At 40.3% G+C, this 12,472-nt stretch overlaps 1 protein-coding gene and 1 long non-coding RNA gene across 6 annotated transcripts in view; both read left to right on the top strand.

The window, feature by feature from the left end:
- Window positions 1–12,472, top strand: part of LOC310686438 — a 425,293-nt gene that overhangs the window by 103,444 nt on the left and 309,377 nt on the right. The window lies entirely within an intron of this gene.
- FAM114A1 (family with sequence similarity 114 member A1) overlaps window positions 1–12,472 on the top strand; it is a gene marked incomplete at its 5' end in the record, with an annotated part of 50,381 nt that overhangs the window by 26,880 nt on the left and 11,029 nt on the right. For all 5 annotated transcript variants that reach the window (XM_083459963.1, XM_083459962.1, XM_083459966.1 and 2 more), the window contains 5 exons: window positions 5,179–5,286; window positions 5,423–5,532; window positions 8,377–8,511; window positions 10,548–10,700; window positions 11,603–11,726. In XM_083459963.1, coding sequence (XP_083316089.1) covers window positions 5,179–5,286; window positions 5,423–5,532; window positions 8,377–8,511; window positions 10,548–10,700; window positions 11,603–11,726 — 630 coding nt within the window. The remainder of the gene's footprint in view (window positions 1–5,178; window positions 5,287–5,422; window positions 5,533–8,376; window positions 8,512–10,547; window positions 10,701–11,602; window positions 11,727–12,472) is intronic.

Here is a 12,472-nt window from a genome sequence, read left to right as displayed (position 1 = left end):
GTTTGTCCACAGACAGCTTTCCGGGTCATGTGGCCAGCATGACTAAACTGCTTCTGGCGCAACAGAACACCGTGACAGAAACCAGAGTGCACGGAAACATAGTATTTGTACATGCTATATGGGATATGAAAACTCTGTCTGCAGTTCTTGATCTTTGATGGCTCATCAAGTCATCTCTTGAGGCCTCAGTTCCTCCCTGAGAGACAGAAAGTGGATCGGGCTTCCCCATCCCAGGGAATCAAATATCACTGTTACCTTACAATTATTCTGTTGCAGTATTCATCTTGGGTGGCCTGCAAAATCTGGTTTACTCTGCCACATAAGAGAAGTGGTGCCATAGCCATATGCTAGAGTTAAACTCGCCCCCTCACAGCTTGGTCCATAAACCAGTTAAAGTATAAAGTATGTGGATTTAAATCCAAGTGGTTTTGTGACAGATTCTCTCCATGATTCAGCAGTAATAATCAAAGCGCATCCACTAGAACTGGCAATAGTTTCAGTTCTGTTCCTTGTCTTATTACTTAGTAATCATTTTACCACCAGATTGCTGCTTGCCCACTCAAGCATGACAAATATTTGCTGCATCTTGCTTTATTTGTTAAAACTCCATGTCCTAGAAGAACTGCATTTGCAGCAATGCGCGATCAATCAGACTTAGATAGATAGATAGATAGATAGATAGATAGATAGATAGATAGATTCTTTATTGTCATTACACTAGTGCAACATTGCACAAGTGCAACGAAATTGGATGCCATCCCTTAAAAACAACAAAAGCAAAACAACAACAACAACCAAACAAGTAATTCTTAAAAGGATTAAATTTCTTCAAGGTAAAACTGAAATGCTTCTTCAAAATTGATATTGCAATGCCCCGTTTCTCTTTCAATCAGGTTATTTTTTTATTTTAAGAATTTCTTTTCTTTGTCAACTGAGAAGCAATTTCATCTTCAGTATTTTCAAGCAAGAATTTGTATTCATCTAATTATAAATTAGATGGTTAACAACCTTTATTATAAACCCAACAAATTAATCTTTCTCAGCAAAAAAGCAGGCAAAAATCCTAATATATTGTTTCATGCTTTTAAAAATGCTGAGGTGCCAGAAAAAATGAATGATTAGTAAAGTTATTGGTACATAGATTTTCTTGAAAATGAGAGCATGCATGGATTTTTAAAAGAAAATAGCTAAGGAACAAGAGAACTGCAGTAACAGAAAGTAATGGGTGGAGTGGGCTGCGTGGGAGAGACATTGTTCTCTCTGGAAAGTCTTGTGGAAGAAGAATAGCCATGAAAAAAGAAGCTGTGTTTTAAAACCTATTTTATGGTTTTCTCTTGTTGCCATGAAACGTAATAACGTATTTCAGGCTATGGTATATTATATAGGAAATCCAGGATTTATATCAGTAATATGGGAGTTCATATACAGTGGTGCCTCGCAAGACGAATGCCTCGCAAGACGAAAAACGCGCAAGACGAAAGAGTTTTCTGTTTTTTGAGTCATTCCGCAAGACGAATTTCCCTATGGGCTTGCTTCGCAAGATGAAACGTATTGCGAGTTCTTGCGAGTTTGTTTCCTTTTTCTTAAAGCCGCTAAGCCGCTAATAGCCATGCTTCGCAAGACGAAAAAACCGCAAGATGAAGAGACTCGCGAAACGGATTAATGTCGTCTTGCGAGGCACCACTGTATACACATACATTTGCGCTCTCTCGCTCGCTCTCTCTCTCTCTCTCTCTCACACACACACACACACACACACACACAAACCAGTGTTGCAATCAATTAAGGATTTGTGCTTCTATTAGATATTGATTTACTTGTAATATGTTGTCAGAATCTGAAAAGGTACATCCCTGAGGAAATGAGTAATTGAAATTGCTATTAGATTATCTCTTCAAAGCATACTTAAGAATATTGGAATGTGAGGAATATGAAATTAGTTGGTGGGTTCAGAATTAAATGAAGCTCAGAAAGCAACACAAATGTTTATGAATTTGCTGAAGTTAATCTGAAGTAATTAAATCCCCAGGAAGCCAACCCAAAGACCTAGAGGAAGTGAATATTGAAGTGGTGATGTTTGTTGATGATTCAAAGCAATTTCTAGATGATTAAAATAGATTCTGAGGGAATCCAAACGGTTTTCATAACACCTGAGACAAGACAGTTAAATTAAAAATAGAATTTAATGTCAATGACTCTGAAGTGATGCACATTAGAAAAGAAATCCAATCTGTTTTATCTTTTGAGGGTAGGTTCTTAATTAGGTTCATGTACACAGCAAAGATAACTTGGATTAGTAAGACTACTCCTCAGAAATAGCAGTATATTGCAGTATATTGCTTGGTTATTGAGTGGAAGAACTAAACCTGAATGGGATTCGCCTGCTTCCAGAAAAGTCTCTAGAGGGCCAGTGGCCCCTTCTGAAGAGCATGTGATGAGGAGCGATGGGGTGCGGTGGGAAGAGGGAATTGCCCAAAATCAGCTGTAGGCCAAGTTTGCATGTGATGTCGCACATCTGTGTTGCGGTGGTGGGCACCCACAATCCTTCCAGAATTGCTATAGTTTTCCAAACATGCCAGGATATTAAGCCAATTTTAAGTCAAGGCTTCATATCCTAATTTGTTCAGAAACCATTACCCATTGTTTTCCAGTACAGACCCAAAAGGAAAGTAGTTTACTAAGACTTCCTGACTTGTGTAAAGGGAGGACTGCAGCAGTTGCATGTGAGTTTATATCTTGGCTTATTAAGGTGAAAAATGATTGTCCAAATGCATCCAGTGGCTTGCCTAAGGCCACTTTGTGAGCTCTTTTTAGAGAGCAGTTTTGAACTGTGGGCCTCTGCCTCCACAATTTAATTACTTAAGCACTTCATCAGCCCTCAAAAGCTGTCCCACTAGTCGTCATGAAGCATGACATTATACTAGCACGTAGGAAAACTGCAGATCTCATAAATTCTGCAACACAGACATTTAGGATTGCTGTGTGAGGCAAGCATCGTCTTTTAAACATAGAAACCTGAAGCAGTGGGTTGCTCTGTTGGTGATCTAATGTACTTGCCATCTAAATATTTGGTCTTCGATTGGTGAATCATGACCCATTGGAGGGTTGCAACCTGGTCTAAGGTGGATTTCAGAGTCTGCTAACCAGCAGCATAGCAACTGCCATCTAGGTGTGTTGTAGTTTAAGCTGGACCATGGAGCTGCTATGGTAAGATTTTAAAAAAAGTTTTACTCTCCTTTATAAACTAGTAACATAGCTACCAAAATAAATACTTTCAAAAATCTTGTAATTGCTTTGTTTGACTGGGAGAAGCAAGACAGAAGAGGCACTTTCAGTCACATTCTTGTGAGCAGACCAAAAATGCTTGCCTGCCAGGGATCATGGTTTCAGTGCATAACACCCAGCCCCATTGTAGATTGACTTTCTGGTGCCAGTGTAACACATTGGCAATGATGGCGATACTCCATTAGTACCCATGCAAATAAGAGATTGTCAGTTCCTAGCTACAAGGATGCTATGATTATGATGGAACTAATCCATACTTCCTCCAGCACATGAAGCACCCCATGGTCCAGTTTAGGAGGACAGCAAGTAACCCATGATAGCCACAATTTCCAGAGCTTCCCTCCGACAATGGTTCAGATGTCTTCACAGTTAAAACACAACCAGCAGCAGTTTGCAAACCTTCGTTAAGCATCCTTGCTGAGGCTTCTATATTCCTCCAAGTGCTCTGATTGGCTGCTCCTGCACAGACATTTGGGATTCTCCATTAATGCCAGTGGGAGTTTTAAAAAGTATTTTGCTGGCAGAATGTGGCACTATGATTCGAGGTGGGACCAACTTGTAAGTGAGCATAGTATCTGAGCTAAACCCCTGCCTAGCATAGTGTAAAGCAAATTGGTAAACATGTTTCTTTCAAGCAGTCAGCAAGGTAAAATTCTGCTTCTAAACTGACTTCTCAGTTTGGCTCCTTTGAGTCGTCATCCCCCCACCCCAATATATGTTTTTACCCTTAGGTGCAATTTCTCAGCAGTTCTGTTTTATAATGTTGCAATATCTTATGTAATGGAATGATGTTTGGTGGATAGTTATTATTGAATTCATTGGTACATCTCATGAGTATTTTCGCTAGTGATCGCAAAACCTTGAAGCATTACCGGAACCTTTCTTCTCATCCATATTCCTAGCCCTTTATTGCATCTTGTTCTAATTGGATTTCGCTGAAGCGTAAAAATATAAATAGTTTGTTCCAAACCAATAACAATCTATTTTACCACCATGGCAGTTCCTCATAAAATGCTTACTTATATTTTGATTTATAAACTCCACTCAATTAACCACATCTTGTTGATAGCAATAAAGGGAGTGAACTAGCGAAGTCAAACTTAACGCTCTCCAGTTAAAGACAATGCAGTGGGCAACACGATCCCGTGTGTATTTACTCAGTTTACTTGCGAGTAAGTATTCTTAAGTTGCTTTAAAAGTGCTGACATTTGGATGGATTGTGCCCCCAATAAATCCTAGCATTGATTTATGTTCTTCTATCTATATGTATGACTGGCCAAACAGGAATAATTCTATACCAGCATGACACAACAACAACAACAACAAGTAGCTTTATTATTTACATGCTCCCCATCTGACTGGGTTGCCCCAACCTCTCTGGACGGTTGCCAACAAAACATTAAAAACACAATAAAGCATCCACCGTTAAAAACTTCTCTGAACAGAGCTGCCTTTGCTTGTCTTCTAAAAGTCAACTAGTTGTTTATCTGTTTGACATCTGATATGAGAGTATTCCACAGAGCGGGTACCACCACCGAGCACCCCCTCTGCCTGGTTCCCTGTAGTTTCACAGCTTGCAGTGAGGGAACCATCAGAAGACTATCGGGGCTGGACCTCAGTGTCCAGGCTGAACGATGGAGGTGGAGATGCTTCTTCAGGTATATAGGGCCAAGGCCGTTAGGGCTTCAAAGGTCAACATCAACACTTTGAATTGTGCTCAGAAATGTACTGGAAGTCACTGTAGATCCTTTAGGGCTGGTTTTATATAGTCCCACATTCAATTTATCCTAAAATCTTAGCCTTTTATTTACTTTAGTTAAAATTCTCCTTTTAACTGGGTTATTTAGCTCATTTTGCAGAACTGTTGTATATGAAATAATTGTGTCATTGCAGGCCATGGGCTAACAGCAGTTAAGGAAAAAGCAGCCACTCTCAGAATTCATGTCCCGGGAACGTCAGAAGATGTACATCCTTCTGACCCAGCAGAAAGCCCCATCCCAGGTGATAAACATACCTTGCCTTGGCAAAATATTCTTAATAGGAACACAATACTATTGTTTTAACCTAGTACAAACTTGAAGTTTGAGGTCACATACCGGCATTATTTTCATTTGGCCTTTCTTCTTCTTTCTTGAAGACATGGACGAGACCACACAGGACAGTTCTTCAGAGAACACACCTTTGCCTTCATCTCCTTCTGCATCACGTGGAATGTTTTCAACCATCAGTAGTGCCGTACAGAACACCGTAAGCAATTCTAGTTTCAAAAAGAGGGGAAAGGAGTGTACTTGTTATAGAAAGGGTTTTTTGTTCAAAACTACAATTAAGGAGGCCCAAGAAAACACACTATGGAAAAAGTATGATATATACAATATATTTTTCAAAGTGATCCAGTATTTTAAAATTCTGTCCAAAAGTGTTACCTGCAAAACTCACAATTTAATATGTTTTTCAGTATATGTTTTGGAGATAATTCTTTTGGATTAGATTGGATTGCCTTTGGCAAATATAGGATTGTAGCCGATTCTAGTCCTACTCAGAGGAGATCTGCTGAAATGAACAGCCATAGCTAGATTAGGTCCATTAATTACTCTTGAGTAGATCTTAGCTGGATCCAACCTATAATGTATTTATTTCTTACAAGCTTCTCCATAATTATACCTCACATGTGTACGTAGGGCATAACACTAGCAAAACATTAAGCTGCTGTAATTTGCATTGTATTTGGTTTCAGTATTGAGATCTTTCCCACTCTACATCCAGAGTTCAGGTATTTGGAGGGAAATATTTTGATTCAACCGTAGACTGGTACCCTACTGTGGAATGATGATGCTGAACAATGTTCTATGTTTCCAGAGTTCAGAATATGATCTGCTTATTATTACTTGTCATCTTCCAATTATGCCACCCAGTCTCTCTCTTTAAAAAATATACTGTGATGGAGAAGGAAAGATTTGAAGTAGAACTTATTTATATCCTAAAAGAGTTGATACCATTTCAATGTAAGACAGCTTTTCTCATAAGGGTCTGTAGCATGATTTTATAAGTGAGAACTTGGCAGAAAATTTTAAGTTCCTGGAAACCTGGCATACCATGATGGCATGAATGATTGTCATACCCTAATGAAAATCCAATCTATTCCAAGTATCTCTTAATATCTTCAGGGATAGAATGGGCAGCTCACCAAAAAGTGGTGTGTACAGCCTTGAGAATCTGCGTGCCTAGAAATTGACTCTTCCTGCTTGTTTTTTTATTTTAAAAAATGTAACACCATGGGCTTTATGGGCAGGATATGCCAACTTCAAAGCAAAAAAAAAAAAATCCTGTTAGGCAGTTCTCTCTCCCCCCCCCCCTTGTGGGACACATCAAGCTCCCTAATCTACCCTGCGGACGACTTTGGAGTTTCATATCCAAAGCCAAAAGCAGCTGGACTCGGCCTGATCTGAGTCTCTTATCCAAAGTAGCAGATGCTAGAGCTTTGTTTTGACTGACTATGTGTTATAAATGCTTCAGAGATTCACAAACTCCCAAACCATATTGATAGCAATAGAAGCTGTCATATCTGTGAATAATGCAGATGTTTCTATAACACCTTGTCAGGCTATATGTATGCAAGGCATGGGATTGATCATCTGAGCCTCAAACAAAGACAGCCTTAGGGCAGTGCAAGCAATTTATTATACAAAGTCTGCTTGCTTGCAGAATTGGCCAAACAAAAGCTGGCTCTGTGTGAACAGACCAAACGCTTAGTGCTGCCAATCCGTCAAAATCAAAGATGGCATCTATTGCCTCTTCCCTCTCAAGTGCTATGGATTTGTTTGTTTGCTTGCTTGCTTGCTTGCTTGCTTGCTTTGGAGATATCTTGCAGAACCTTGTGTGATCCAGTGAATATTACCGTATTTTTCGCCCTATAGGACGCACTTCTTCCCCTCCAAAAATGAAGGGGAAATCTGTGTGCATCCTATGGGGCGAATGCAGGCTTTCGCTGAAGCTTGGAGAGCGAGAGGGGTCGGTGCGCACCGACCCCTCTCGCTCTCCAGGCTTCAGGAAGCTATTAGCAAGCCTGGGGAGCCCGCGGGAGTTCCCGCAGGGCTCCCTAGGCTTCGGATAGCAGCCTGCTGCCCGGAGCGCGGGGCGCGCTGAAGCAGAGCGCCCCGCACTTCAGGCAGATATCCGCAAGCCTGGGGAGCCTGCGGGAGTTCCCGCAGGGCTCCCTAGGCTGCAGATAGCAGCCTGCTGCCTGGCGCGCTGAAGCCGCAGCTGGGAGGGGGGGAATATTTTTTTCCCCCTTTATTTCCCCCCAAAAAACTAAGTGCGTCCTATAGGGCGAAAAATACGTTATTTAAAGATGGAAATTTAAATGCCTATATTTACTCCCCACTGCTTTCCCTAACACATTTTGCCTTCAGGGAATTTCTTTCCACATCATGTTTTCTGCCATGCAGCCTCACCACATCATGGCAGAGGATTCTCAGGAAGGGGGAAAGGTTCTCGGGTGTACCCTCTGTTCAAGTGAAACATTAGTCAGCTCTGATGGGTCTCACTATTGTCTCACGTGAGCTAAGATGTCACCCAATAAAATGGCCAAAGCTCCCCTGTGCATTGAAAGGGATGATCAGTCATGGAAAGCAAGCTGTCTTTCAAATAAGTTTATTTTCCATTACTGATCTTCTCACCGGAGAACAAAAAACGAGCCGCTGCCTATAACAAAAATTATATTAATAATTTTTTCATGCCTGTGTTAGTGCTCCCTTGTTCTATTTTATTCCACAGAATGCTTTTCTTTTATTTAACGTAATGTGTTTAGCTGGTACTTTTTCACCTGGAATCCATATTCAATATGAGAGATGACTAATGAAGTCATAAATCCTGCTATTTGCAAGGGGAGAAAAAGCAGAGGGTTGAGCAGTTATGAGCTGCGGATTCAGTGTTCCTATATAGCTTTATAGCTACATACTTAAAAGGTATTTGGAACACAAAGCAAACTTATTTAGGAGCAAAAGCCGTTAAAATTAATGGGATTTGCTTACTTACGTATAATTGTGTTTAAGGTGTCCATAAATAAGATTATTTCTTCTCTGTTTCATGCAGGGCAAGAGCGTCTTAACTGGTGGCCTTGATGCTTTGGAGTTCATTGGCAAGAAAACTATGAACGTCCTTGCAGAAAGTGATCCTGGATTTAAAAAAACCAAAACATTGATGGAACGAACTGTTTCCTTATCCCAGGTGAAATAAGTCTATTTTGATAATATTGCAGTGTTAGAAAGTGGTGTAGACAATTACGACGACTGTGATTTTGATTTTTAGAGGAAGGCTCTTGGAGTTTCGAAGAGCCACATAAAATCATAGAATTGTAGAGTTGGAAGGGATCCTATCGGTCATCTAGTCCAGCCCCCTGCAATGCAGGAATCTCAACTAAAGCACCCATGACAGATGGCCATCCAACCTCTGCTTAAAAACCTCCAGAGGGTTATTCACCATCAGTATGAATGAGTGAAGTTGCTTAATAGGCTATCTTCTATGTGGCAAATTTTCACACAAGTTTTCTTAGGGGGTTGGACTAGATGATCCTCAGGGTACCTTCCAGCTCTACAGTTCTATGATTCCACGGAGGTCAGCTAAACTATTGTTCATAAATTACGTAACAAACCAGTGCAGCTACCTTTAAACTCTTAAGAAAAGAAGAAACCTCCCATTTGAGGAGAGGGGAAATCTGCGCAGGTTCTGTTGCCCTGTTTACACCTGTATATTTATGCATCGCCTAGAAGCTGTTGCTTGGGACAACGAACAAATGTAATAAATAATACCTACCAAAGTATGCCAGGCAGGAATTCACCCAGAACAGTGTTGAACACGCCATGTTTTCTTCATCATGCTGCCATCCAGCTTTGCTTTTATCTGACCTCCTCTCCCCCAGCAATAGCTCACTGTGTGAACACAAGGGGTTGCAATATATATTACTATCTGTCATATTTGAACTTTCCACACCAGTCAAAGTGATAGATGTCTCCTGTGATATCCAAAACTGGTATGGAGACCCACTGTATGTTTTCAGGGGTTTGCATGTAATACACAGTTTCATGTCTTGCTTCCTCAGTGGCATTACTTTGCTGTGTTCTTCGGTGAAGCATCTTTTTCAAGAACGACCATGCAGCATGTTATAATCATGCTTCATTTAGTAATTCATGGTAGATTTGTTGCTTTGTTGCTGTTTTTTAACTGTTTATTTGTGTTCTTATCTCATATTTTTATTTTGTGAACTGCCCTGAGACCTTTTGAAGAAATCTAATAAATAAAAATGAAATAAATAAATAAGTATTTTTAAATACAGTAGTACCTCTGGTTACATACTTAATTCATTCCAGAGGTCCGTTCTTAACCTGAAACTGTTCTTAACCTGAAGCACCACTTTAGCTAATGGGGCCTCCTGCTGCTGCCGCGCCGCCGGAGCACAATTTCTGTTCTCATCCTGAAGCAAAGTTCTTAACCCGAGGTACTATTTCTGGGTTAGCGGAGTCTGTAACCTGAAGCATATGTAACCTGAAGCGTCTGTAACCTGAAGCGTATATAACCCGAGGTACCACTGTATGGTGTTTTGATTCAATGTCAAAATAGTTTTTGAGCTATTCTAACAATGTTTCGTCATAAAATCAAGAGCTAACTAACTGCTGAAATAAACAGAGTTTTTAGTTGGGAGGGTACCTGCTGCTGTTCCAAATCAATGTTACAAAATATGATCAAAGAATTTAGTCCCAAAGTGTCAAACTAGCTTCTGATGATGATGCAGTTGTGTATTATACTGAGAATGGGCTACAAAGAGAAGCAGTGTAGTAAGCAGCTGTTAAGTTGGGGTAAGGGTTGGAATTTTTGCTCTCCAAAGTCAACTGTCCCAAGCAGACAGACCCTTCAAAAAAAAGAACAGAAACCAAAATCCACTAGAGAGACAGCTAGAATAATCTGCAGTTTAACTACCAGAAAGCAAAATCGCAGACAAAAAAAAAGTGCAAGTCCCTTAAAAAAAAAAAAAGCAACAAGAAGAAGCAAGCTATAATCACCACTAATTGCAAAACTCGTACAGAGAATACTGTTTAAAATGTTTTATTAGACCTGTTGTAATACAATGAAGCATTTTACCTCTGCTGGTAAGATCTAACTCCAATTTTTATTCTTATTGCCCAGAGGAGCTGGGACTGAAGGTGATAAAATTTGTCAAATCTGCCATGCAACCAATTAACCAGCAGCTATGATCTATATTTCCACAGCTGTTGCGAGAAGCCAAAGAGAAAGAGAAGCAGAGGCTGGCCCAGCAAGTGACATTTGAAAGGACGGCACATTATGGGCTGCTGTTTGATGAGTTTCAGGGTCTGTCTCATCTGGAAGCTCTAGAAATTCTGTCTAATGAAAGTGAAGCCAAGGTACAGTATGTTGACTTTATAAATCAAGATAACAGGAATGCTTTCTGGGACAGATTTCTCAAGAATATCTCCCCGTAAGATTGAAACCCTATCTCTAGCAAGCTCCTTAGGAGCAACAGTTTGCACTTATTTATGTAGTCATTTGAATTGATACCCTGTCCTAGCCTGCAGGCTCAGGGTGCCTTACAATATTTGAAATTTCTACACCATCTCTGGTACATTGTGCCCCACAGCCACCAACACCCCATTCCCCCTATATTTCTAACAGCTGTGCTCATTGCTCCCAATAAATAAGTAAAACATTTTTGGATGTAGATATATGCAGCTTGTAGGCTTTTGCAGATATAGATACATACAAGTACAAAGCATTTCTATTGCTCTAAATAAGTTCAGCAATTCAAGACACAACACTGGACCAGTAACACTGACTAACAGACAGATAGAATAACTGCAGACTACTGAGCTGAAATGCGTTACTTACAGATATAGTCAGGGCACTGAGCCGTTACCATAGTAACTGGCTTGGCGGACCTTGTACCTGTGATTAGCTCATCCATAGGTTGATTTACGCTCATGAAGGAAATTAACTCCTTCTCATGTTCCATTACTCCAGCACTATGCTGTGTAATGCTACAGTCGGCATCACGTTGCCATTGAAGACAGTCCCACAGTGTTGTATTAGTGCAGCAGTTTAGGTTGGCCAATGGCATGGATGATGTAGACGCAGTTGGATGTATGGTACAAAATGTTTTTCAGCGCAGAATAGGGCTGACAGGTGCAACAGGACACTGAAACTGTCTTGCTCCATTTTTCTTGCACATTATGTGCTGCAGATACACTGAAATGCTCAGGCCCGTGTATGTGTGTGTGTTTATTTATTTATCTAGTTATTCTTCTTTTAGATACAATCATATTTAACATCCCTTGAAGGAGAGGAATTGGAAAAAACAAAAGATGCTTTAATTGCTATTAAAGCAATCTTTCTTCCAGAAGAGTCAGAAAATGAAGACAACGAAGGAAAGAAAGGTAGCTGCAGAATTGTCAGTGCAGCACATGCATGATAAAGGAATCTACATGTTTAATTAAAAACAATTAGATCAGTTATGAATGACCCAAACCTCAAAGTGACGTTTCTGAAAAACCTTCCCACTGAAGATACTGGTGTCCAAGTCAATATTTATTTGTTTGTTTCATAAAACATATACCACCTGATTGTTTTAAAAAAACCACTCAAAAAGGGCAAAACATTATCATAAAGAATATATGCGGCACAAAATCAAAGAGACTTACACATGCATACCTTAGTAGAAGAGTGTACCCACTATTAGCAGTCTCTAGGGTTAGGAATAGCAAAACTAGGAATTATAGATCAGATCAGCAGCAACTCACTGATGGGTTAGGTCTAGGCACATTCTGATGTTGCCCAACCCCCATGTCAGGCGCGAGGCAGTGCTTCTTAACTGGCAAGTGCTCCCCTCATTTGCTACTGAGAAGTCATCTCAAGGGCTTTCACATCATCTCGGGGGCCTTGGGGCAGCCATTTATTCCCCAGCGCGAGCAGCACCTGACAGTTAAGAAGCCAATGCCTCATGCTTATAGCTGGGTTGGTGCCACTCTCTCTATATAAAGCTATATCAGAAATGTTGTAAGACAGGAAAATAGAAAACTGGTAACCAATCTGTTACTTACGACAAGAACTGAAATTGCTTCCAAGTGGAAAGTGGAAACTACATCTATTGAAGAATGGCTTAGAAGGTAGAATAATGTGATGA

Source organism: Podarcis liolepis (assembly GCF_965112155.1).
Source record: "Podarcis liolepis genome assembly, chromosome: 9".
Taxonomy (NCBI): Eukaryota; Metazoa; Chordata; class Lepidosauria; order Squamata; family Lacertidae; genus Podarcis; species Podarcis liolepis.
This window is presented reverse-complemented; position numbering and strand designations above follow the sequence as displayed.